Genomic DNA, 26,296 nt, shown 5'->3' on the forward strand with positions numbered 1-26,296 from the left:
GGCCAGTGCAAAACTTTGTCAACTAATAACATCTTTAATCACCTCTTTGCAAACATTAGAATTCCTATGTTATTGCAAACTGATGAAGGCTCTTTAGTAGAGAGAAAAAAGAAAAAAACCTCTAAGTGCTCACGTACTCCATGTCTCCTGCTTTGTCTGCAGGAGTTATCTCAGCAAAGACTGGGCTTTTTGGCTTTATTCGAACTGAAAAAACAGAAAGGGGGGGTTGTTTGCACAGAGTAACAATAGCTGGGCAAACCAAAAAGGGATTTCAACTGGAAATGTTTAGGGTTGGGCTGCTGTCTGGAACTTCCAGAGCAGCTTGTTGCATTTTTTTAATGTATTTTTTTAACTCAGCTGAAGAATCTGAATCATATCAGCGTGCCATCTGTGTGGAAGCTGAAGCTAAACAAGAAGTGGACCTTTCAGCTAGATAATGATCTCTGGCACAAAGACAACTCCACCAAAACATCTCTGACGAGGAAGGACAAACTCCGATTTGAATCTTTGTACTGATTTTAGAAATGTTGCGAGATAACATTGTGGGGGGAAAAGACCTGTTTTTTTACCAAGTCGGCACAAGAAAGTACATGCAAACTCAGTTTTATTGCAAGCAGAGATTAAAGCCCAAAATAAAAGCATAAAAGTCCCTAAAGTCCCAACCGACTCTGCCTTTTGCAGATTATTTTCTCAAGGAGTCACATTTTTTTGCAGCAGGAGCTCCAAGATCAGCATGTTCTGTTGGAGCTTGTGTTAGGGCCCGGCCCGCAGAACGGGTTTGAGCAGCTCCAGATCTCCGTCAGAGAAGCTAAAAATGACGCAACCACACGTGTTTTTGCACAGTGGCCCAGTGGCTCAGAATAAAATCCCTGTAATTTGAAGGTGGAGGAACTTACTGGCTCTGGAGCTTTTAGGCTGTTGCATAAAATCTTGGCAACAGACAGAGAAGGGTTTTTTTCCATAAATCATCAGTGTTTGTGTGGAGCGCAGCATTGCTTTCAGATTTATTCATTTATGAGCACTCCTATTACGAGAAATTAGGAGAAGAGTGATCTTTAGAGGGCAACGCCGCTCTTATTTACCTCTGAAACATCTTCTGCGTTGCAAGTGTTTTAGCTGGAGTTATTTTTCTTTTTAAAGAGAGTTAAAATAAAGCCAGAAGTTAGAAGAAAATCTGCAGAAAAAATTTTTGGCACAAAGTTTTATATTTGTATTTTAAAAAATCTGATCTGGTTGTTTATGGGCTCATTAAAAAAGGGTAAAAGTGTTGCACAAGCCAGCTACATAAACATTCCTCTGAATACTGCTTTTGTTTTACCCCCGGGCCTTTTTCAGTAATAGTGTTAATAAATCTGTTATAAAGGCTTTAAAGTAGTCACAGAATGATTTTAAGATATTTACATTTTACTTTTTGGATCAAATAAAAAAACTGACTAAACTAAAGAACATTTTTGCATTTCGAGTCTGACTTAAATATGTGCGTACTCTTGCAACTGTTTTTTTTTTCAGTTTTTTTCTGGTAAAGAGGTGAAGAAGAGAGTTCAGGCAGGATGGTTTACAACAAAAGGTTTACAGACAGTGGTGAGAGAAGCTGTGTTGTATGGTTTGGAGACAGTGGGACGGACAAAAAGACAGGAGACAGAACAGGAAGTGGCAGAGCTGAAGATGTTGAGGTTCTCCTTGGGAGGGACAAGGATGGGCAGGATTAGGAATGAGGTCATCAGAGGTACAGCACAGGTTGAAGGACTGGGAGATAAAGTTAGAGATGGTTTGGACATGTGCAGAGGAGGGACAGTGGGTATATTGGTAGAAGGAGGTTAGAGACAAAGAGGACATATATGGATGCAGTCAGAGAGGACATGGAGGTAGTTGGAGTGAGGACAGAGGACGCAGAAGACAGAATTAGATGGAGGAGGATGACTCGCTATCAGAAAAGAGAACAGACGAAAAAAAGGGATCTGTGTATGCGTTATTCATGTCAAACATGATCCAAATACCTCTTTCATGGGAATTTATTCTCCTTTAACAACATGATTAAAATAAATAAAACTTGTGTTTACACAAACCCATCTGTGGGTGAAGCAGAAAGGAAGTTACATAAAACTTTATTACTGTTTCAGAAACTCAGTCTTGCATTAAAGATGTACGATCATACATTTCTTCCACAGGAAATGAGCCTAAACGTTTTCTTGAACCCAGATTCTGCCCATTTTAAGCTGTTTTCTGTCCAGGAAGGAAGTTGTTGGTCTGATAAAATGATGTACGAATATTGGAGGCACAAAGAGAAGAAACACAAAACAAAAAGGATAAAGAGGAGGGTGTCAGACTTCTGTTTAATGTTAGAATTGATGTTCTCTTTGTTAAAAAATGTTCCCGGATAATTTTCAGCCTGATTTTTTTCCAGTTTAACAAAAAAAAAAAGACCTCTCTAATCCAGCTTGTATAAGTAGGTGGAACTGCATTTTTCCAGTTTAGCAGTATTAGCCTCCTGGCTAACAGCTTTTAAGTCTTTTTTAGCAGGAGAGAGATCAAGTGAAGTAGTCGACACCCCAGATAAGGCAGTTAAAGCATCAGGAGTGATATCCTCTCCAGTTACATTAGATAAAGTGAGACAAACTTCAGGCCAGAACTTCTTTGTGGAGGGATAGTCTCAACAAATTTATGAAACCGTTCCTATTATCTTGCTGTAAGGCTCAGTTGAGTTATTCTGGGTAAAAGTAGATACAGACAAAGTCTTTCCTATACATTATTTTTAGAACTTTAACCTCCAAATCTTTCAGATAGATAGAAACCAATGCTTGTCCTTTGTTTGTTTGTGTTCATCAAATCGCTGTGGCGCCCATAATTTATCAGTGTCTTTTGATCTTAAAGAAGCCCCGAAGGTTGAAATAACAATAAACAAAATATAATTCACATGGAGCCGGAGCATCTGTGTTTCTGGGCCATTATCCAGTCATCACAAACTCACAGCATTCATTGTTGCTCAGATCTTTTCTACCATATGTTTATAAGTTGAATCTGAGCCCTCGGGCCTCTTGGCATGTAGTGTGGCCAAGTTTAGATTTTGTGGTTAGAATAAACGACCTGTTGACGGCGATCATTCCAACAAGAAACCAGCGCAGCTCGTTACAACTGGGTGTTTTGACACTTGGAGCTTTTGGTCTTGACGGTCCGCAGAAGGTCTCAGAAGTCTGTGCTCAGTAGGAGTAGTGAGAGGTCAGCCTGTTCAGTTTGGCTCCGGGCCCCTGAAGGCATGGGGGTCATATAGCAACAGAAAGCTGCAGCCAATCACGTTCGGGCCCGAACCAATCCTTAAACTCCCCAGCCTGTTGCTAGCTGCAGGCAAAGCAGACTGGAATTGCGGGGGAAGAGATGAGATTGTTTAAAGGGAGGGCTAAAGTCCATAAAACACGGTGCTGCCTGAAAAAAAAACCTGCATGCATGGCAGCGTCTTGTGACCTGCTGGCTCTGTTGGAAAGCTGCAGGTCGCGGAGGTCAGATTATTAAGTTTTGTGGGATTGGTGAGATGGGGGATGGGGGTGATAAAGGAGCCTTTGAAGCGTGTTAGCGTGGGGCACGTCTTTAACGTCTCTGAGCACCAGCTGTCCCCAGAGGCAGCTCGGAGCAGAGACAGAGGTGGATTGTTCCTCCTGCTGTTTGTGTCTTTTCTCCCAGTTTGTTCTCAAGAGCGGAGAAAGTAGAGGAAAGGGGCCATTATGAGGTGGGGGATGGTCAACAGCTCAGGGGGGAAATGGTTCAGTCTCATATTCAGGTTGTTTGCCTGTGGCAAATTGTGAATGACAAGGATTGTGATTTTTCTCCAATTCTCAGCCCTTCTCAGAACAGCTGTACATACATACCTCGACCTTTTTTCATCTTTAGCTGCCTGCAGCACTGTTTAAAGTGCATCTTGGTCAAATGTAATTCTGAACAGAAGCTAACTTTATTAGGACATCACAGCCTCGGTACTCATGTCAGCACAGGTCAGACATGCAAAGTGGACTTTCACACTATTAGAAGCAACAACTCCACTTCCAAAACAGCTTAGAAAAAAAAAGCAAAAATAAAACAAAAACCATGCAAACATTTTCAGATAGTTCAGACAAACTTCCTAAATTGAGAAAATTTTGAAGACAGCAAAGGCTGAAACTGAGAGGCACAAATAATTGTTTGAGTTTGTTCCTGATGGCCATTTTGATCGGACATTGTAAATGACATTATGTGCAATCTCATGTAAGATGTACTAAACCTCAAAGTATGTGTTGAGGATGACTCTCTGCAACTACCACATCAAACTTTAGCTCAATATCTGTAAAACTGATTGTGTTATAGCCATTTTTGTGTTTGCTAATTTTGCTTAGCTGAGACAGCCATCTTGAAATGGGGTGACTCCAAAAGTTAATCACTTGTAGATGTCCATCTAATGATTACTTTCTTTTAGTTTCACTAAAATCAGTCTAGTGTTTCATGAGATATTTTGCTAACAGGCAGAATTGACTTCAACATTTAATGGCAAAGTTTTAAAAACAGAACTCACAAGATTGGTTAGTGTTCAGAGTATAAGTTGGGCATAACTCTAAGCTATTACCTCACAAATTTTTAGCTCAAAATCAGTGAAGTTGACTAAGTTATAACCATTTTTGTGTTTGTTAAGGTTGATTATCTGCGGAAGCCATCTTGAACTGGAGTGAATGAGATAGACGAGTTGTAGATTTACATTTAACGATTACTTTTTGAGAGATTCACTGAAATCTGTACAGTGGTTCATGAAATATTTTGCTTACAGACAGACAAATGAACAAATACACACGCACACATGCATACAAGCAAGGACACTTTCACTCTTTCACATTTTGCAGCAGGTGATAATTAACACATGTGGAATAGTTTTGGAACATTTTCAACAAGTTCATGTGATCCCATGTGGTCATTTGGTGAATTCGTGTTTTTTTTTTGTTTAATAAATGTGTGATTTTGTTTGTAAAAAGCGAGTATAAAAATTGATATGTGAAAGGTTCACCATTCTGTGAAAGGCTGAGTAAGCAAGTAGTGCACCAGGATTAGCATTTACTAACACCAGTTTTCAAAACATGTGCACGTTTCATCATCTGCAAGGCTTTAAAAGCAGACACACATCTGTGGAGGAAATCATTTCTGCATCTATTCCCAACAGTTTGGATTCCACTGGAAACAACTACAGCTACAAACAAGATCCTCCCCCTTCTTAAAGCATTTAAGATGGTCTGATGTGTTGCAGAGAGATGATTCTTTGGTCTGACAAATCAAAATGTATTGTTTTGGAAAGAGAAAAGAAAAGCAGGATAAATGTAGGCGGCCATGTGCAGTCTGTGCGGGATGGTCCAGCTGCACATGCAGAGTGCAAAGAAAACAATACTGCTGAGTGATACTTCCAGCAGTCTGGAGGAACATTTGCCCTCGTCAGGAGTGTCTGCTGTTTTAGAGGAGTCTCCGGCTGGTTCAGTGAAACAATACCAAAGTACATTCTGTACATTCCAGGAAGAATACATGTGGCAAACTGTCCCGCCTGCAGTCCTCATCCGTAAACTGTTATAAACACCGAGTACATCAAGAAACAAACAGAGAAATGATACAGAATGAAAAGATGGAAATGATAAGAAAAATGATAATATCTCAGCTCCTGACATCATTAAATCTGCTTCTATTTCTGTAGAAAACAATAACAATAGCATACATGTTACCTGTTTTCAATCCAACGTATGGTTTTAAATATTTGAACAGTATTGCATGTTGCTTTTGTTAACTTTTTTTCAAATTAAAACTTTTTTTGTCTCACATTTAAAAAAAAAATGTCTTTGGCCAAAGTGCTGCACCCAAAACAATAAATATTAAAAAGATAATACCAAACATAAGAGACCATCAAATGAAACAAAAGCAATTAAAAACATAAGACATAAAATGATGTAAAAATGTCAACCCTCACGCTGTAATGAAAGCCAGGGAGTGCAAATGTGTTTTAAGATGAGACTTAAAAACACCAAGACTTGAAGTCTGTCTAAAAATGAAGGAGCAGCTGATTTTACAGTTCAGGAGCTACAACTGAAAAGACCTGATCACCTCTGTGGACCAGCCTGGACCTCAAAACAACTAAAGACCTGATCATTAGATCTAAGGGGTCTGGAGGGCACATTAGGATGCCAATAGGCGTTCAGGGCCATATAGGTCAACAATACAACTTTAAAATCAATTCTTAAATGAACACAGAGCCAATAAGGAATCCAGCACTGGGGAAATATGTCAATGCTGTTTTGTTTGTGTGAAAAAGATCCTTTGGGGACTCCACATGTGAGAGAAGCTGAGGAGGACACAGGTTCTCGCGAGGCTTACAGAGAAACTCCTGTCAGACAGGTAAGACCCTAACCAGACGAGTGCAGAGCCTTTGATGCCACAGAGCTTCAACCTGGATGATCAGGATGCCGTGGTCAGAGAAAAGCAGCTGTCAGGTCCAAGAACAGCTGAGTCTCCTGAGTCTGTAGCTAATAAATGATCATTAAAACTTTTAAAAGTTCAGTCTCTGGGTTGTAAAGGGCTTTAAAACCAGACTGAAGCATTTCAAGAAAGTTTTGTGCATTTAAGAAGAACTGCAGCTGCATAAATACCGTCTTTTCTTAGACATTTTTGATAAAAAGGGAAGTTTTGAAATTGGCCTAAAACTTGAAAGGACAGATGAGTCAAGATTAGGTTTCTTCAGCAACGGCTGAACAACGCCTGAAACTGAGACTGCTGCTAAAAAAATATCTAAAATGTCAGACCCAACCACCTTAAGAAAACCTTTAGAAATGAGTTGGAACATCATTTGGACAGGAAGGTGTCTTCATGCTATTAACTATTTTCTCCAGGTGATTAAAGACAGCAGAACCTGTGATGGTGTCTCTTAACATAATAAAAGCAGGAGGAACGAGTGATGTCATTTAACCAAGGTTCAGACTTTGGTTTGGGTCGCACAGTTTTAAAAGGAGCAAGAACGTCGAGGCCCCTTCTGACATTTAAGATAAAAAAAGATGAGAAGTAATCTCCTCAGGGTTAAAACCAGGGGGGGACACTCCAAGACCTTGTTGAAACCAACAGCAGAACTGCAGCTGATAAGTTAAAAACATGACGTGTTCGAATGAAGGGTTTAAAATCGTGACAGCGCAGACAGGTTTCCCAAACACAGTGAGCAGAAAACACAGCGTCACATATCCTAGTGTTTAAAACCGGTAAACCAAAAAAGACAACAACAGATCCAGGGTGTGGCCTCTGTCTTGCGTTGGACCCGACGCAAACCGAGCAAGATTAAAAGAGTCCAGAAGATTCAAGATTATATTTAGGGAGGTCTGTAAACAGCTCACCGCTTGAATAAAAGTAAGTGTAAAGTTGTTTGGAGGTTCAGAGGGTTTTTAATGCTGCATCTTCACTTTTATTTGGGAGTAATACACAGTAAATAAACAGTGATGTTACAGTTTAGTGGGTTTAGTGGGAGTTCCTCTCCGGCTGGTGTTTTGAAGCATTGGCCTCACTCAGCTGGGCACGGTGACATGATGTACTGTATGTGTGAAGTCACGTCACACACACGCATACACAGATCTGTGTTTACTCCTGCCATCCTCAGCAACCATCCAAAGATGAGCCTATATAATAAAATCTATACTGAATTGATCTTACAGCTTCAGCTCCTTTAGCAATTTTCTGACTTTTTAGTCCAAGACAAACTCAGAAATCGACCACAACATTGGATCAATGAGACGCTTGATAGGCTTTGATAAACATGTCCTAAATGGGTTATCTGTGGAAACACTGATGTAGGGTTTGTTTGATTAGGAGGTGATTCGGGATCATTCAGCTGGAAATGGATGCAAGCCGAACACGCCACTGTTTTCTGGTGTGAATGTCTTCACAGATAAGGGCGGTAAACTGTGGTAAACAAGGATGTCTCTGGTTCCGATCAGCAGCAGAGATAAGTGACCCCCCTCTCCATATCTGAGGGAGGGGGAGGGGGTTCTCGGTGAGGGGGCGTGGCCTAATTGAAAGGAGGTTGTGTTTTCACGCGCCTCGCGCCTGCTGCTTAGTTGGAGTCTGCAGCAGCAGCAGCTACAGGGCGTGTTTACGTCTCTCTGTGCACAAAAAAAAAAAAAAAACAAAACCAAAAAATGGCTCTGAAGACGGTGAGCTCCGCGCTGTCCCGCACATTATGGGCCAGGGGCAACAGGGCCCCCGAAGGGAGCAGACTCGCCACGACAACATGCAGGGAGCTCGGAGGGACCGAGCAGCCGCTGCAGGGGGAGAAAAACAACCAGAGAGGAGGAGGAGGAGGGCAGAGCTGCGGCTCGGAGTCGGCTCACAGCAGCGGCGGCGAGCCGCCACACAGCAAATGTCCGAGCGGGGAGAAGAAGAGGCTGAAGGAGGCGGCGGGGGCCCCCGGGGTGTCGGGCGTCAGGAGACGGTGCTTCACCTCCAAGGCAGCGCCCATGGACCAGACCTCCTATCTGTGGACTCGCTACAATGACATGAAGCGGCTTGTTTACGGTAAGCACACAAACAGGGGGTCCCCTTTGTCCTCTCGGTCACCTCCCCTTCTCGGAGGAAGCGGGCAACTCTCCACGTCACCATGCCTACCGCGACATTCATACGTTAACCGCAGGGACATTTTGTACGTTTGAGTATCGTCTTCATCTTCTTTTTTTAAAATTTTTGGTTAACTTCTGTGCCGTACACGAACGCTGTCGGTGTGTTTTATACATTCAGCAGAGACAGAGCTCTGTTGAACGAGTCGCCGTGAAGTGCACACACGGTTTCCATGCATTTCCATGCAGGTTTTAAAAACAAGCCAAATGCTGTTAGCAAAACAAAAAACAAAAAAAAAACTAGCAAAACCCTGAACGCCTCGCGAGCGTGTTGCTAACCGTTTTATCTGCTCTGCTGTGCTGGCGCGCGATGCTACCTGATCTACTGTATTTCATCTTAAAAACAGGGGGATTTACAGGGCCCTTTAGATTGATAAACATGCCCAAACACGTGCAACCCAGAACGGGCTGAATGTGTTAGCTGTTCAGGGTTGTTTACATTAGCTTCCCCCGTATTGTCAGCAGTTTTTGCTCACAAGGAAGGTGCAGGGAGAGCATGAACTGCACACGCTCACCTTTGACCCAGTTTACTAGATCTCATTTAAAACAGATTCTTCAAAAAGCAGAACCCTTCTCCATGCATCATGCGTCATATTTCTAGCTTTATGATCCACTTGTGGTCTTAATTATTGCATTCATGATCCTGCAAACAATATATCAGATCTGCAGCTGGACACAGTGAAGGTAACTGTGTGAACACATGGTTTATGATGTGTTATGTTTTACGAAGAAATCTTGGTTTTTAAATTAAATATAGCTGCTATAATAGTTAAAGGGACAACCAAATGATGTTTATTGTTTTTTGTTACATCTCAAAAATGGAAGTAGTGATAGACATGGTACACCACAGGGTACATTACATATCAGTGGTTTTCTTGGGTGGGATCAGTCAGTGTGTTTTTGTTCTGAATGTTGACACAGAAAATGTCTTCCCAGGGTGACCGACTCCTACAAATTCTCAGCATAAAAGAAGTTTTCAGTGAAAGCTGGACATGCATTCCTCCTGGTTGGAATTGCAATTACACAGAGATTAGTTTTTTGGAACAAAACAAAAAAAAAAGAGTGACTTTGCATGAAAAGAGAGGGGCTTGGAGCAGTGGGAAGGCTGGACGGCAGCCAACCAGAGGGTAGCTGGATGTAAATCTGCTGCCCAGCTGCGGCTCCCATTGAACTGCCCAGGGTAGAAGGTCATAGCCCACTTTCCCATATAGATCAAAGATGACACAGCCCGCTGTCTGTACTCTGCCACCCGTATGACGTCTGTCCCAGGAAACAAAATGTAAACCGTTTCATCTGTGTGCACGTGTTCGCACTGTTGTACTTGTGAAAAAAAAAACGTTTCATGAAGAGTAAATAGCAGAAACAACCTGTGTGAACAGGAAGTGCCGCTCTGCCACGCTGCGTTGCATTTGAACACAATATTCCGGGCGCACAAAATGTTCTTTTTTCGATGGCCTCTGTTTGGTCAACAGTCAGTTGACATATGAGAACCGCGTGTTGTGCAACCTCCGCTGAGCTTGCCAGCCCCACTGGATTGAAAACAGCAGCCGAGTTTGACTTCTTTCCCTCTGTGCAGAAGTGCAAACTCAGCAGGCTCTGTAACCTCTTTTACACTCAAATAATCACTGTGTTGTTTTCCACCCTTGAGTCACTGTTGTCTGCCTGATTTTGATGTGTCACTGTTAAAACTGAGTCTTGGCTTCCCATCTGTCCTTCCTGGATCAGACCTGATCCCACCAGGTGCGTGCAAAAGCCTCAACTCCTCGGTCATCTACGCCAACAATGAGGTCAACTTGTCCGAAGTGGACATCTACGGCTTCGATTACGACTACACCTTAGCTCAGTACTCCAACACTCTCAACAGCTTGATCTACGAAACAGCAAGAAGTTTCCTTATTGAACACTTTAAGGTTGGTTTCACAGAAGCTATTGAAAAGAATAATACACCATGACTGCTTTTAGATTCATGTTAATTCGTCTGCTTCGTCTTTCTGCTTCACAGTACCCTGAAGGCATCGGTAAATATGATTACATTCCTAACTTTACTGTCCGGGGTCTTCATTATGACATCCAAAAGGTACATTATTTTACCTTTTCACTGCAGCCACATGAATGTAGATGTAGTGTATTTATTGATAATATAACTAAACTGTTTCTCCCCCATTTTGTAGGGTCTTCTAATGAAAATCGATGCCTTTCATTACATTGAGCCAGGAACAGTGTATCAGTAAGAGCAGCTACTCCTTTTCGTCTTAGTGTTATTTTTTCATTTTTATCTCTGCTTCTGAAGACTAAAATATTATTTATATAACCAGTAATTGCTACTTATGCTTTTAAAACCTATCTTTGATGCATTTAGGGGTCTGAGTCCATTGCCTGATGAGGAGGTCCTGCAGCTCTACGGGGGGACATTCCATGTCCCTCTGCAGCAGGACAGTGGTTTCTATGGAAAGGTAGGGAGGAGTGTTTTTTTCCTAAATTCTTCTGGATTGGATTGAACCAAAATAATTGGTTCAGTCGTGAAATAACCTTTAGGCAAAGTTCGGTTCGGAGACATTTCTTCCAGTTTCTTTGTTATCAGATTTTCCTGCACTTTTCTTGCCGGTTGAGTGTGTTTGGCTTAGTTCAGACAGAACAAACAATCATCATAATCTCATTTGACCACTCCCCGACAAATTCAGGATGTAATCTGTGACTGTCCTCAGCTGTATCCAAATGTTGGGATTTGCCTGATTGCAGCGTTGCGTAAGACCAACCAATGATGTTTGGGGATCTTATTTGTTCTGTTGGCATCACGACTCATCTGGAATGTTCTAGTTTTAAAAAGGCTGACCCAAAATACTCTGTGTCCAACCTTAGGACTGTTATGTTTTTATTTCCTACCAGTTGCAGTCGGGAAAAGCAGAAATCACTGTTGAACTTGGCGGATACATAGCTTAAACCAACATGCTTCTAATTGGGAGCAATTTGGACAGATGTCTTTAATCATGTTTGATAGATTTTGGGTCAGATGTTTTAATTGTTTCCGTGCAACATTTCCATTTCCTGTTCCACCTTTAAATGAACCCATCCAGAATAGTTTTAGTGTGGCTCTGAGTTTGTTTTTTGAGTCAGTCAACTAATTTGATGTACTTTCTGTACACAGGGGCCGAAGGTGAAGCAGTTCATGGATATTTTCTCCATCCCTGAGATGACTCTCTTGGCTGTGGCAAACAACTTTTTCATCACCAACGAGATCGATTACGATCCAGTCCACCTCTTTAAGGACGTGTCTGTAAGTTTTTTTCCGCTGCCGACTCACAGAGATCCCGTTCTGGCCTCGACCTGTAGCTCGCGCTTGCAGGAACAGACCTACCCAGTGGGCGTATGTGACTGCTTTCACGTCCAGCTCTGCTCTCACACAGCTGGAGGCTCAGGAATCTGCTGAGGCAAAGTTTACAGAGTACAATTTAGAGCGGAGCCAAGAACAATGACAGGTTTTCCTCTTTTTCTGCGGCTTCAAAGCTCGCAGTTACCGGGGAACACCCTGTCCTTTAATAAACTGCACGCACGCTGAAAAGTTTCTAATTGTAACAGTTCCTTGTTTTGTTTTCTCATGTGAATGTAGCGAATCATGTTAAATTAAATAAATGACCTCAGACTTGTCTGATAAAATGTATTCCTAATCTTCAGGAAGCCATCGGCATGGTTCACCTCAAAGGCTACATGTATAAGTGGATCATGCAAGATTTGGGTAAGAATCGCTCTTTTTTTAAAAAAAAATAATTTTAGTGCAGCACTTGCATAGTTACATTTTGCACCACTGAGTCATTTTCCTGGACTTAACAGACAAGTTTATCCTGCGAGCCAAAGAGACGGACTCTGTCCTGCACCGACTGGCCAGTCAGGGAAAGAAGCTTTTCCTCATCACCAACAGTCCCTTCAGCTTTGTGTAAGTTTGAGTCGTGTGAGGTCTGCAGCTGCAGTAGCTCACTCCAACTCATAACAAAGTGCTGCAATCTGTTATTTTTTTTTTCTTTCTCTCCTCTGTGCAGAGATAAAGGGATGACGCACATGGTGGGGAAAGACTGGAGAGACTTCTTCGATGTTGTGATTGTGCAGGCAGACAAACCTCACTTTTTCACTGATTGTATCAAGTGAGTAAATGTTCTTTTTTTGTGACTAAGCCATCCTGTTTTCAAATAGTGCCGTCAGCAATGTTCTTTAAAACCGTGACTGTTACAGACCTTTCAGACGCTTGGATGGAAATGGAGACCTTCGGTGGGAAAAGATTACTAGTTTGGACAAAGGACAGATTTACAAACAGGTTAGTTATGCTTCAGGTAGCGTCTTCTGTTGGATCGCCCGGCCCCGTTTCTCTCCACTGCTGTTACAAATATGCTTGTACTCGCGTGCACCTTGGTTAATAAGCTGTGTTTTGTATTTCAGGGGAACTTGTTCGACTTTCTCCGACTGACAGGCTGGCGAGGGTCGAAAGTTCTTTACTTTGGAGATCATCTTTACAGTGACTTGGCTGTAAGTATCAACAGTTTTCGCAATTTCATCATTACTGAGTAACCTCGGTAAAAACATCACAATATGACTAAACATTCATAGTGACGAAGATCATCTTCCTGTGTTTTGTTTATTTTAATGGGTGACACAGCAAAGTGGAAAATCTTCCACTGAAGTTTGCTTTGGAGACTTGCTGATATGACATGGTTAAACAAGTAAAACTGCTGGCAACGTCGTGTTTAATATTTCTTAAGTTTGCTTTAGTGTGCCAAACTTTAGACTTGTATTACAATTAGACAATGATTACAATTGATCAAATGTTATAGCTTGTGTAATATCTCACTTGTACTGAAGAAATGAAATGGAAACAGCCATATTTGTATTGTTCAGCAGCAGCACATTTGGAGCCAATCCAAAACTAACTGCAGTCATAAAGTAAAGTCATCTACCATAAACTGTTTACCTCCAAGTTTTGGATAAACTCCATCAGGGCTGTAGTTTCTTCGCCCAAATGAATCTGAGTAAACATCTGAGTCCTTTTCAAACTATAATATTTGATCACGTGTTTTATAAGCTCACCTAACTTTCGTTCCTGTGTATGTCAGGACCTGATGCTGCGTCACGGCTGGCGCACTGCGGCCATCGTCCCTGAGCTGGAGCAGGAAACCAAAGTGGTGAGCGCTCACCAGTACGCCACCACTCTCACCTGGCTGCAGGCTTTAACTGGCCTGATGGAGCGCCTTCAGGTGAGGAGTTGGCACTCAGACACTAAACACCAGCAAACCACAAAACACTACAGCTGTCGAGCTGCTTTAGAACCAAAGCTGCATCGTTTAGGGGCAGCTGTGGCTCAGTGGTTAGATCCTCCAATGAGAGAGTTGGAGGTTCGATTCCTGGCAGGAGTCACATGTTGAAGTGTCCCTGGGCAAGACACTGAACCTCTCATTGCCTTCAATGTGCCCCATCTGTGTATTAGTCTCTATGGATGATTTATTCAGATTAGCTTTGTAGAGATTCAGTGCTGTATGAATGTGTGGATGGGTAAATGAGGGCTGATTTGCTAGAAAGGTGCTAATTTTTTAAATAATTCATTTCAGACAGTAAGAACCTAATATTCATATTTCATGTTATGTCTTTATTTTCTTTTTTCTACACCGATTTGTCTTTTTTAGGCTTGCAGCATACACACACACACACACACACATATATGGGTGGAGCAATTTAGGACTAGTCATGAGCTTTAAAACAAAATCAGTTAAATAAAGCGTAAAATGTAATCATCCTTTGGTGCAAAACATAAAGAAAGACTACATTTTTGAAGAGCAGAGAATTTCAAAGCATCTATCAAACACTTCACTGTTTTGGCACAAGACGTTACATATGTGGCAGCTGTAAAGAGAGAACAGGAATGCTGGGTAAATTTAGACTGGAGGAGCTTTGCAGACATACACAGAGTCATGAAGCACTTATTAGTAAGGTTCTGCTTATAGGTGACCCCTGTGACCTTTCCTAATGGAGAAAAATACCGTCACACACAGAGTTTGTTTTCTACTCCCTGTTAACTTGTGACTGGATCATGTGAAAACCTGCTGAAGTACAAATGCAGCACATGCAACCATGCCAGACCAAACTGAAAGCCTAGCATTCATTGAAAGAATTTGTATCAGTTTAGCTTAAAAGCTGCAAGTCTGACTGGGTTGTTGACTAGGTGGGGGAGCCATCTTGAACTTAGTTGACTCCAAAAGTTGATCGGTTGTAGATGAACGTCCAGTGATTACTTTCTGAAAGTTTCATTAAAATTCATCCAGTGGTTCAGGGCGTTTTGCGAACAGACGCCAGCAAAAACAGTATGGTCTGCCTTCGGCTTTCAGCAGCTGGTGATTAAAAATACTGTTTGTGTGCGTTCAAGAAACTAATCCATGTCACATCTGGGTCTAAAAGTATTATTTTTTTTGCTTTACCAATAGACCTAAATTTGTTTTCTTGTGTGTTATTCCCAGATTCACCGGGACCCGGAGTCTAAAAAGGTTTTTCAGGAATGGCAGAAAGAACGGGAGGAGCTGCGGTCAGTCTCTTTCCTTCACTCGGTTATAAACCCCTCCCTGTAAACCCTGTGAACTCAGTGACAGATTATGGTGTGATTTCTGTTCAGTCACAGCGCTGCAGTATTTTGCAAGTTTTTTTAAGGAGCTCAGATTCATTCTGCTTTATACATCTGCTGTGTTAGGTGTCTGTGTAAACATGTTACTGTATCATTATTACATTTAAATATTTTCTAGTAATTGGCTGCTTTTCCTCTGTGAACTTTTTCATGAATTCATGCGCACCTTATAATTTCGTTTTACAATTTTTGTCTGTCTTAGGGTGATGACGAAGAACTTGTTCAACCCTCAGTTTGGCAGCATCTTCAGGACATGTCATAACCCCACCTACTTCTCCAGGCGCCTGAGCCGATTCTCCGACATCTACATGGCGTCTCTGAGCTGTCTGTTGAACTACGACCTGTCGTACACCTTCTACCCCCGCCGCACCCCTCTCCAGCACGAAGCCCCCCTGTGGATGGACCAGCTGTGCACAGGCTGCATGAAGACGCCTCACCTGGACGATATGTCCCACATACGATGAGAGCCAAGCTCTCCCCACTGACTGGTTTGGCGTTTTAGGTCTGGGAAACACTTGACAAGGCTGATGGACATAGTTCGTTTAACAGGGTTCTTCTTTTTTTATTATTTTTATTTTTATAAGAAGGTGCTGCACACTTCCCTCCACTGGAACGCTCATCACTGATCTTATATTCAGTGAATCCACTGGAGGGTGCTGTACATCTGCAAGTCGCTGGTGACCAGGGGACCTGTCAACATTTTTTTGCGCTACAGGATTGACAGACAGTTGGTCTCCAGCTGAATCTGTGGAAGTTGTGTTATACTAAGCTGCGGACGCACAATTTAAAACAAATAAAAGACAAAAATCTCTCATTATGATGTTAACACTTTTCATGTAATAATATGTACAGTTCAGCAAAATACCTCACTGTATTAAACAGAAATAACCAAGCTTGGAGTGAGCTTTCCATGAATTAATAGGCGCATGCAGATTGTGTTTGTTTCCGTGAATCTGATTGGTTGCCCGGTTGCTAGGCAGCGCAGCCTCCAGTCATCTGCGGCTCAGTCTGTATCATAAATTCACTCGAGTCCAGCCGCCCGCCTGAACTGCAGCCAAGGTACCGTGCTCTGCTCTTATTCTTCAGGTTCCGGTGAATAAATGCTTGTTTACGGTGGTTGTTACGGTCTGACGTTTTTTTTTTAAATCTGAACTCAGCCGTCTGGAAAAGCTAAAAGTGGATTTTGTTCTAAGTTTTTATCGCGTTGTCCCGTCCAGGAATCCGCTGTTTTATCGTCTCTTACTTTGTTGTAAAGCGGTGTAAGTTTGTGCTTTGTTGTGATGGTGGGAGTAAATAACAATAAACAAGTCAAGCTAACCACGGGGGTTTATGTTTTATTAGCATGCTAGGTAAATAAAGAAACTTTGGCTAGCTCTGGTCAGCCTTTCAGACGGTAACATTATTTGCTTGTGTTTTGTTTTTTTAAATTGCTTGGCTAAATTAGAGGTATAAGGCCCTTTTTAAGTTTGCTTAGGGAGCTTTACTTTTCAAAATGACCATCAAAGTCTGGGTTTTTCATTTCTGCACGAGTCATATATCGCTTTAAAGTCATTTTAAAAAATTACACGGACTTCTTAAAGCTAACATCAGTCAAACTTTATTTATAAAGCATTTTTCATACAGAAAATGTAGCGCAAATTGCTTTACACAAGATAAAAACAAAATAAAAGAAAATGAATAAAAAAATAAGATAAAGTTGTTAAACATTTCGAACTTCATATGTAGGGACTGTGGGAACAGAGAAAATGCAAAAATTAATTAATGAGGAAATACTAGAGGTTTGAATTAAAAACGTAAAATAAAGTTCAAAACATGAATGTTAAAATCTAAAAACTAGTAAACCCAAAACACTAAAAAAGGAGAGAGATGGAAAAAAATTGCCAAACAGAAATAAGTAAACTAAAATTAACCTCACTATTTTTTCTTAATGAGTATAAAAGTGATTAAATAAGGACAAATAAATGACATTTAAATGCAATTCTGTTAAGGTTTAAACAAGAAGTACAGTGAAGCTAACAGATTAATTAATATAAGGCTTGCTATGTAAGAAACTTACATAAAATATGTTTGACATTAAACAGAACAGGCATCTTTTCTAACGGACTACAGGACCCTAGAAATAAATACAACACAAAGGTGACACCGGCTGTATGAAAAGGAATTACTGATATAGTTCAATAAATTAGATCTTGCGGCTTTTTACATGTTAAAAGAATTTTGAAATTCATTTAGTTGCTTAATTTCCTTAGCAGTTGCGTTTATTTTTTGAAAGTTTTTTTCTTTTTTACGGCAGTTTCTGCAGCTGTGCTCATGTTACCCTAACAGGATTTGACAAAGCACAGATTAAATGCACCTGAACATTCCTGCGGGAAAATTTACAGATTTATTTGATGACAGATCATTTGGGGTCACGGTTGCTTTCTCAAACAAGTCCTGTTTCCTCTCTGAAACCGCGAGTGTGTGTGTGTGTGTGTGTGTGTGTTGTTTGACCCTCCTGGATGAGTAATGGGCTGCATCTTCCTCCACATCAGCACCTCTTTTTGCTGACGAATTGTTGCAGCATTCAGACTTTGTGCTTTTTTGGTGCGTGCATGATACTGTATCGTTGCCTCGTTTCTATATTTAACTCAACTTTTTGGGGGGAACATGAAACCCCTGAGCGCTCAGATGTCTTTGACTTTGAGACCCACCTCTTGTCGTACCGGGGAATAATCAAGCTGGGGATGTGTCTGAGCCTTTGACGAAGAACCACATGCAGATCAGCCAACCCTCGACCCACTTCTGGTTGTGTAAAATGAAATAGCAGCGTGGAAGAGGATTCAGAACTTTGGCTGGATACTGATTTTAGGCTTTAAACTTCAAGAACTACAATGAAAGACATGAAAGCGCAGCCCTCGTCTCGTTTGCTGACAATACTCGTGACTGATGGTTAATTAACAGCGTTGTAGAGGAGTGTTTGCCTGATTAAAGAAGCTGTACTGGTCATTTACTGGTGTCTCAGTCCATTTCATGCTGCTGTGCCTTCAGAGTCTGCCAGCACTGGATGTTTATCGTCAGCTGACCTCTAATGGATTTGAAATCAAGCAGTAAAGCGTGAAGTGTCACTTCACTGAGCAACAAATGAACGGGAAGGAATGTATTTTACACATGCTGTTTCTACACCCTGTAATATACTGGAGGTACAGTTTAGTGGATAAAGAAACATCTTAACAACAGTCTGTCCTAATAATAATTGTGCAGATAGTTTTTGATTTGTGCTCCTGCAGCCCTCTATGCTTTAGTATCTCCACCCTGCAGTTCTCAACACTCCTCATTTCTTCATTCTTTGTCTTTTATCTATCCTTCACGGTAGCCTCTTCTCGTCCCTCTGCTGCTGTGTAGGTTCAAACCCCACCTTTCTTCTCGACTGCCCCCGTCACTCCAGCGCTCAGGCAGCCACTCCCTTCGTGCCGCAGCCTTTTCTATTATTAAATGTAGCAAGACCTTTAGCTGAAAGTCCCCGGCGCGGAAAACTTTCCTGTAGTTGCACATGATATTTCATCCACCTGCGTTGCAGAAGTGAACCAACAGAGAGGAACCCCGCTGAGAACCCCACTGACTTTAAACAGGCTTGCTTTCCCTCTGTTGGTAAGTTGTTTGAAAGCAGAATTAAACCACAGCATGTTTTTTTATTTTTAATTTTTTAATTCATACAGTCAGTTTGTCTGCCAAAAAAATCGATACATAAACAGATGGACAAAGCTCGCAGAGTCTGGAAGCGTTATGCTCAGTTTAACAAAAAAAAAAATTAGGGGAAAATGAGCAGATGAGCCCGAAGGCAGGAACCTAACTAGCTGTTGCCAAAATCCTGGAGCGAGGCAGATTGAAGGTATTGTTATGCAAGCATCATTTGCATCTGACACGATAAGCAATTAGGTGGAAATGAATGAGGCTAAATCACCATTAGCACAAATCATATTTCTGCAGCTGTTTTATCTATCATGCCTTATTAAATCAATAGTACATTTTTCTAATAAGGATGACTGATTTAGGTAGCAATTACGCTGTTCTCAGCCTGAGTGGATGTCTGAGGGTTGTGCAGGGAACAGACGGAACGCAGACGGGGTAATTTTTTTAATTTTTCTGAAGTTTTTGTTTCTGTCTTTCATGGCGTTAATCACATATCCACATGAAGGATTTCACTCAGGCATGTTCTGCTTCGTTCTGCCTGTTCTTATCCCAAAAGCGTAAGTGTGTGTGTGTGTGAAAATATCTCATGAACCACTGGACAGATTAGAACAAAACCTTTCAGGAAATAGTGACTGGACGTGTGTTTACAAACTGATTACGATTTAGAGCTAACCCTATTCAAGAAGGCACCACAGCCATCTGACCTAAAATAAAAAATACATAGAAATTGCTATAATTCAGTTAATTTGACCAATATTGTGCTAAAATTTGGTGTAGTTGTAGCTGAGGGTCATATGCGATACATACTCTGAGCACAACATCTTATGATGAGCTTGATCATGACATTATTTTCAAGGTTTGACCAAAATGGCTAAGACTCCTTTCACACCATAAGATGATCTTAGTCTAAAACTCACAAAAGGCATAAAAGGCGTTGGGCGATGTGCTTTTCTTCAAGGAATGCTAAGCCTTCAGCCCCTTAATGTTTACTGTTTGTGTATTCTTTCTGCTCCAGGCTTAGAACTTCACATAGAATATTTATACACAGCTCAGGATAGAGACGATGTTTCATATCATGCATTTCAAACCAGCCTTTGCCTCTGAGTCAAACACACAAGTCTGTGAAAGAAAAAATGCACCCCTGGACAGTTTAAATTACCCCCCTGAGCTCGTGGCTTTAAATGCTGTAGCCTGATGTCTAATATTAAACCCTTTTATAAAATAGCAACCCGATCTTTGGTGTTTGAAATACGAGCCTGCTGTAGTTAAAGAAAGCAAGTTGTGTCAGTCTGCTGAGAACATGGAGATATGATGGTTCATGTGACTGGACAGCAAGCCTACATACTTAACAGGAAGTATGCATTTTACATATCAGAGCATCATAAATATTCATCTAGTTCTTACCAGAAATGAGGTAAACACAACCTACAACTAGGAGCAATCAGAGAGGGCAAACCTGCACCGAGGCCTCAGTCTGATAAAATAAAATAGTGCGATCCGGATCATAATCTGGATTATCACCAACATTTAATCCATTGTTTTTGTGACAACCCCAACATTTCCTGAAAAGTTTCACCCAAATCTGTTCACTAGTTTTTACCTGATTTTTGCTAACAGACAGACAGACAAAGCAACGGTCACAACAGAACCTCCTTGGCGGAGGGAATTAGCAACGCACAACAGATTACATGGTGTGTGAAACAATGACCAAGTCAGAATGCAAAAGAATCATGTGGAAAAACTAGGTCCACTCTTGCAGCTTTAAGCAGCAGCCACGTTCTGCTAATCAAAACCAACTTGGCCATCGTCGGTTTTGCTCCGGGGCGTTCAGGTGTGTGTTAGCACAATGACAAGAAGGAAAGACATCAGCAATGACCTTAGAGAAGGAGCTGTTTAAGAACAAAGAAGGTTCTTCAAGCTTATAAATCAAAAGGTTCTTAGTTTTTCCGCCCACTGCTTCTGAATCACGACTTCTTTCATACTCATCCCCCCCCAACACATACACTTTTCTCAGGGCCGCAGGGGGCTGCAGCCCTTTGCAGCTGTCAGCAGGTAACAGGCAGGTACACCTCAGACCGGTCACCAGCCCGTCACGCAGCCGGCTCAGAGGAAAACTACCCTACACGCTCACACTCAGTCCTAAAGTCCATTTAACATTGAACCTAACATGCACACTTTAAAAAAGGGGGGGCATGTGTGCACTAAAAAACATCTAAACCGAATCTGGAAAAGCTGCTGCTAACATTCAGACTGAAGACTTTCTGGTTGTGAAATGGCTTTGTTTGTTTTTTCCTTTTTATTATTATTATTATTATTGTTAAAAAATGATGGCACAGGGAAAATTGTTTGATGTTGTTTATCTGAGGTTATATTGACAGGGTTTGAAGAAGCAGTGGAGATGATTTTCGCTTGTGTCCTCATATGCAAAACTTTAGATTTGCATGTTTGTTTTTAACAGCTGCATTTTTTTAAATATATATTTATCACCAGCCAAGTACAGAATTGTACTCGTGTATTGGTTTTTATAGCAAATAAATATTTACTTTATTCTACCTTTTTGTTTTAATTTGATGCATAATATTCCTCACCACTGAATTATTCACCTGCAGATTATATTTTAAAGCAGAGGTGGAGTTCAGCTGAATCTCTGCAAATATCTCTCTTTCTGATTAACTTTAAATGAGCCACGCTCTGTCTCTGCATGTCTATTTTTGGGTTTATTACAAGATGACTTTATAATATTTATTGGTTTCATTACCCATCAAGGTGTGTGGCAAATACAGCTAAGTTTGTTTGAAATGGTTCACCTCTTGCTTTTCCCTACCTCTGCACTTGGGTGTGACTTATTCTTACTATCCTGCTCCTTCTGGATAGAAATCCGGCTTTAGTCAAAGTTATTTTTACTGAAATGTTTTCAGTCTCACAGAGCCTGAGTACACAGATAAACTAGAGAAGTGGGTAATCTTTAACAGGCTTCAGTTTGTTGGAGTGTTGTTGTGATTTTTCTTTATGCTGCTTACCTCTTAAGTGAGGAGAGGAATCATTTAGCTCAAATTAAACGCTACTCATTAATCTATGATGGGTTTATTTTAAATGTGGCAGAGTGCAGTAATGGAAGATACATTTTTCCGCAGTGCAGTTTGCATGAATAATGCAGGCATGATATCTCAGTTCCTTTTAGTTGCGCCGTAGAGTCTATTTTGGTTTGGCCTCAACTGGGTCACAAGGTCACGTTTTTAATTTTAACTATGTAATTATTCCAATAAATCAGCACTGACTTTCTTTACCTGTTTGCAAACAGGCTAAAGGTTATAAGCTTTGCTTTAAATACACAATATAAAAATGCTATATTTGGATTAGCTGGAGTAGTTTTTTAATTACATGTAGGTCAGTTTGCCTCACTTATTACATCTACAACAATGACCCACGTGAAGATGTTTTTTTTTCTGAACAGTTGAGGACTAAAAAACAAACGTACTATGGTAATTTTGGAAGGTAACCTGTGATCTTGTGTCTTGCAGACATGGATTATCTCAGTGTCCCTCCAAGGTTGTTTATTACAGGACTCTGTCAGCTTGTTTTCTGACTCATCAAGCAGCCCTCTGCCCTCTGTGACTCTGCTGTGTACACACAGGGTGACACATGCAGACGTCTGATAATATTTTTGGAAATACCAGCTGTTGGTTTCTGCTCCCTATATGCCTCCGAAAGCCTTTTTCCCCCCCCTCCTCCCGACAACTCAACCAGCTGATAAATTAGAGAAGTTGTTTAATTCATTTGATGTAGAAACAAACAAACAAGGAAAGAATGTGAAGTTTTTAGCGCAGTTTAGTACTTTAAAAGTCTTTTTTTTTCTCTTAAATAAAAGTTTGCATGCCCTTGATGTCTACGAATGATTGAAATGGTCTTAGAAACACAATCAAATGGTGCAAGGAAAGAAAAAAGGTTATAGTAAGTTGTTTGAAAAAGCATCAAGGTACCAAACATTCTGAAAGTTTATTTCCCAGAAAACATAATCATTTATTCCAGTAACATGTATTTTGAACATAAACATTGCAAATTACCATTCCCAATCAAATCTTTAGGCTAAAAATGACAATTATATTAAGCTTCTATTAAAATACTAATTAAATTAACCTCCATTTGTCATAGAATAGTTATACTTTACACAGATTCTCATAAACTGTGACTTTATTATGTATAAAATTGAATGTAAGTTGATATGTTAATCAACAAGGTTTTTAATTAAAACCTTGTTGATTAACATAACTACAAAACTTACCTAAGAAACTGCTGACAAATATTCAAACTTTTAATATTTGTCTACATTTTTTGGGGGATAACTTTTGTAGTTGTTCATCACAGTGTTCAGCAGAGGGCGCTGTGACTTTGCCCGCTCGAATTCATCACTCTCAATTCAGTAGTAAATGAATGTTTGTGAACTTCTCACACCTACAGGAACTAATAAAAGATACAATTTTTTTTAAAGCCAACTTCCCTTTTAAGCTTTCTCGTGCAATCATCTCTGAAATGCACAACAAAATGCAGTTTGTTGAAAAGATATCCATAACTTTTATCCAGAGTGAGCTGAAGGCAAAGTCACCATAAGCTGCCCTTTAGCTTTTGGACATTTCTTCACCAGCTGAGGGATTTAAGGCAGGGAGGCTTTTGGTCCGAGCCCGTCTTCGGCGTGGCGAGCGATCTATCGATCCCCTGGCATGAGGACAAAGTCTTCCTTAGTCCTGGGGAACCATCAGTCATGGAGCTGCCAGTGGAGAGATAGCATGTCACCAAAGATCCATTATAGCTGAAATAGATCTTTCTCTGCAACAAAGATCAATATCCGGCATGTCCTTGTGGCTCTTCCCTCATTCTCTATCAGATCATAACTGTGTGAGGAAGCTCAGCTGTCACGATTAATTGATCTCACGGTCAGTGCCATAAAGAAATGACTTCATTATTAAGTTATTGGTTCCCCCTTAGAAAATTTACGATGATGTCATTTGCCACTAAAAGAAAAATGATAGACTACTGAGAATAAAACCGACAGATCATTTCTAGCCTAATGCTAAAGGTCTAGGACTCCTTGAAGGAATATATTTCGTCCCTTTCCTGCCAGAGTTTTAGAGTGAATTCGTCTTACGCAGAGAAATAACAAAGTTACAGCCGTTTTGGTCAAGCCTTCATAATAACGTTATGCGCGAACTTATGGGATATTGCAAGATGCCACGCTCGGATTATGTGTTGTGAATGACTTTCAGCTACTACCGCATCAAATTTAGAGCGCAATATCCGTAAAATCAAGAGAGTTAAATCTATCTTGAACTGGTGTGACTCCAAAAGTTAAATCAAGTTTAGATGAACATCAAATGATTACGTATTAGAGTTTCATTAAAATCTCTCTAGTGGTTCATGAAATATTTTGCTAACGAGCACACATAGACAAGCGAAAACATTATCGCCCTTTTGCCTTCGACAGCAGGCAATATTGATGCATGGAGACAGCGTCCATCTGATTCGAGCGTGTTGCAGCAACGCATCTTTTCTCCTTCCCTGTCCACCATAACGTCCTGGTCCTCGGCCCTGACAGCTATGAAAGGCCACAGTGTGTGAGTGTGAGGCTGTTTTGTGTCTGCTCCCAGGGGCCCGAGGGACACGTGTCCACAGCGGGAGGAGGATGGGCTCGCTCACTTCCTCCCGGTTGGTCTTGTGTTATTTTCAGCTGTCTGCTGGAGTGCTCTGTTCAAAGCCCGATTAGAGGATGTGAAACTGATATATATTTCACATAAAGTGAAAATGTGAGGAGTGCTGCATTACACACCAAATATGATAACCAGCTCTGCCTCACAGGTCTCGGTATGACAGCGTAGTAAAAGACCTTCCTCACTTCAGCGGGTTTCAGCAGGTAATTTGAACCATCCATAAATAACAAATGGCTTTAAATAATATTCCCTGGCACCAGTTTTACCTGCTTATGCTCAGTGAGCTACTGAAGCCGTAAAATTGCCTTGAAGCTGGAATACTGACAGTTAAAGCGCAGCTTATTTCCTCCGGCTTCAAAGCTCAATCGGCCTTTGAGTTTCTCACTGCCTGAAATGTTTGCGCGGCGCCCCCTTCCTCCACAAACTCGCCTTCTTCAAATATCCGACTGTACATGTGCTTCTTGTCGAGTCGAGAACCAAAAAAATATTTACAATGTATACAGCACTGCGGCCATAAATAGTTTGCTCATTCCCATACAGTATAAATATTGTGGATTGATCAACCTCCTCTTTTGAGAGGCTGTTCATTCGTTTGGTTTCTGCCTTTTAGAGTACAGTCCAAATAAACAGGCCTCAGTCGCAACAACAACAAAGTAGAGAAGTTACCTTTTCTGTAAAAATGCAGTGTGAATGCTGACTTCTAAATGACTTTACTGAAATTTGCTGAAGAAGTTGAAACGGCATAGTTAAGCTAAAAGGAGCAGAACACTAGCTGTGTTACAGGTCTTACATGTAACTGAGACTGCCTGCCTCAGTGAGATTACCTCTTTAAATAAAAGTAAAATAAATAAATACATTAAGCAAAACACTAGCCAAAAGATAAAAGAAGCAAAAGGCTAGCTAAAAGCAGCAATATGCTAGCTAAATGTTGTAAAAGGCTAGGTAAAAGCTAAAAGTGCTAGAATGAAAACTAAAGACTAGAAATAGCAAAAGAGGACAAAAATAGAGAAGGTATACTAAAGCAGATTTCAATGTGAACAATGTGTCTGAAGGAATTAGAGATTTTAATGTAATTCTATGGTTTAAATATTTGTAAATGAAGTCAAATGTTTAGAAAAGTATTAAAGTTACAAAAACAAAAAGTAACAACACCTGAAGGAAGGAGCTGAATGTTTTGATATACCAACAGCTAAAGTTGCACAAACTAAGTTTCTGTCTTTGAGTACAGGTCGCCCAGTTAAATGTCCTGGAATGGTCAAGTCAAACCCCAGACCTTCATCCAACTGAGAGACTCTGGTTTCATTTAAACACAAGCATCTATCCAACCTGAAAGAGCAATTTGATCATAAAGAATGGACAAAAATTCCAGTGGTTAGAAGGAGCAAGATCATGGAGGCGAACAGTTTTGACTTTGAGTGAATACATATGTACTTTTTTTTCCGAATTATTTTAAGTCGTTTTTTTTTCCTCCCATTGAACGTTATTATTTTTCCAAGTATTGCGTAGATTTATTTTTCATACATTAAAAATCCAAAAATTCCGAGTTGTAAGGCAACAAAATGTAAAGATTACTAATGGGGGCGAATGCCTCAGGAACCCACAGCACATGTAGAAAAATCTGGCCCCAT

General features: G+C 40.7%; 2 protein-coding genes across 2 annotated transcripts in view; both read left to right on the forward strand.

Annotated features, from left to right (window-relative positions):
- Positions 1–8,094: 8,094 nt before the first annotated feature.
- On the forward strand, positions 8,095–16,615 carry nt5dc2 (5'-nucleotidase domain containing 2). Its single transcript, XM_017409516.3, has 14 exons — positions 8,095–8,544; positions 10,368–10,552; positions 10,645–10,719; positions 10,814–10,869; positions 11,002–11,095; positions 11,788–11,916; positions 12,315–12,375; positions 12,471–12,573; positions 12,677–12,778; positions 12,867–12,948; positions 13,071–13,157; positions 13,742–13,882; positions 15,137–15,201; positions 15,500–16,615. Exons 1-14 carry the CDS (start codon positions 8,169–8,171, stop codon positions 15,759–15,761), a joined length of 1,818 nt encoding a protein of 605 aa, XP_017265005.1. The 5' UTR covers positions 8,095–8,168; the 3' UTR covers positions 15,762–16,615.
- A 2,290-nt stretch (positions 16,616–18,905) lies between these two features.
- Positions 18,906–26,296, forward strand: part of LOC108232028 (rap1 GTPase-activating protein 1) — a 69,000-nt gene continuing 61,609 nt past the window's right edge. The window contains exon 1 of the mRNA XM_017409512.3: positions 18,906–18,924. The gene's annotated coding sequence lies outside the window, so the exon portion shown is untranslated. The remainder of the gene's footprint in view (positions 18,925–26,296) is intronic.

This window comes from Kryptolebias marmoratus, linkage group LG8 (genome assembly GCF_001649575.2).
Source record: "Kryptolebias marmoratus isolate JLee-2015 linkage group LG8, ASM164957v2, whole genome shotgun sequence".
NCBI classification, from domain to species: Eukaryota; Metazoa; Chordata; class Actinopteri; order Cyprinodontiformes; family Rivulidae; genus Kryptolebias; species Kryptolebias marmoratus.

What these genes read in the sequence shown, in the direction of transcription:
- nt5dc2 (XM_017409516.3), top strand. Translation starts at nt 8,169, where the DNA reads ATGGCTCTGAAGACGGTGAGCTCCGCGCTGTCCCGCACATTATGGGCC. An exon ending in GAGCCAGGAACAGTGTATCA is followed by an intron (nt 10,870 to 11,001) that starts GTAAGAGCAGCT and finishes TGATGCATTTAG; the next exon opens with GGGTCTGAGTCCATTGCCTG. An exon ending in ATCTTTACAGTGACTTGGCT is followed by an intron (nt 13,158 to 13,741) that starts GTAAGTATCAAC and finishes TGTGTATGTCAG; the next exon opens with GACCTGATGCTGCGTCACGG.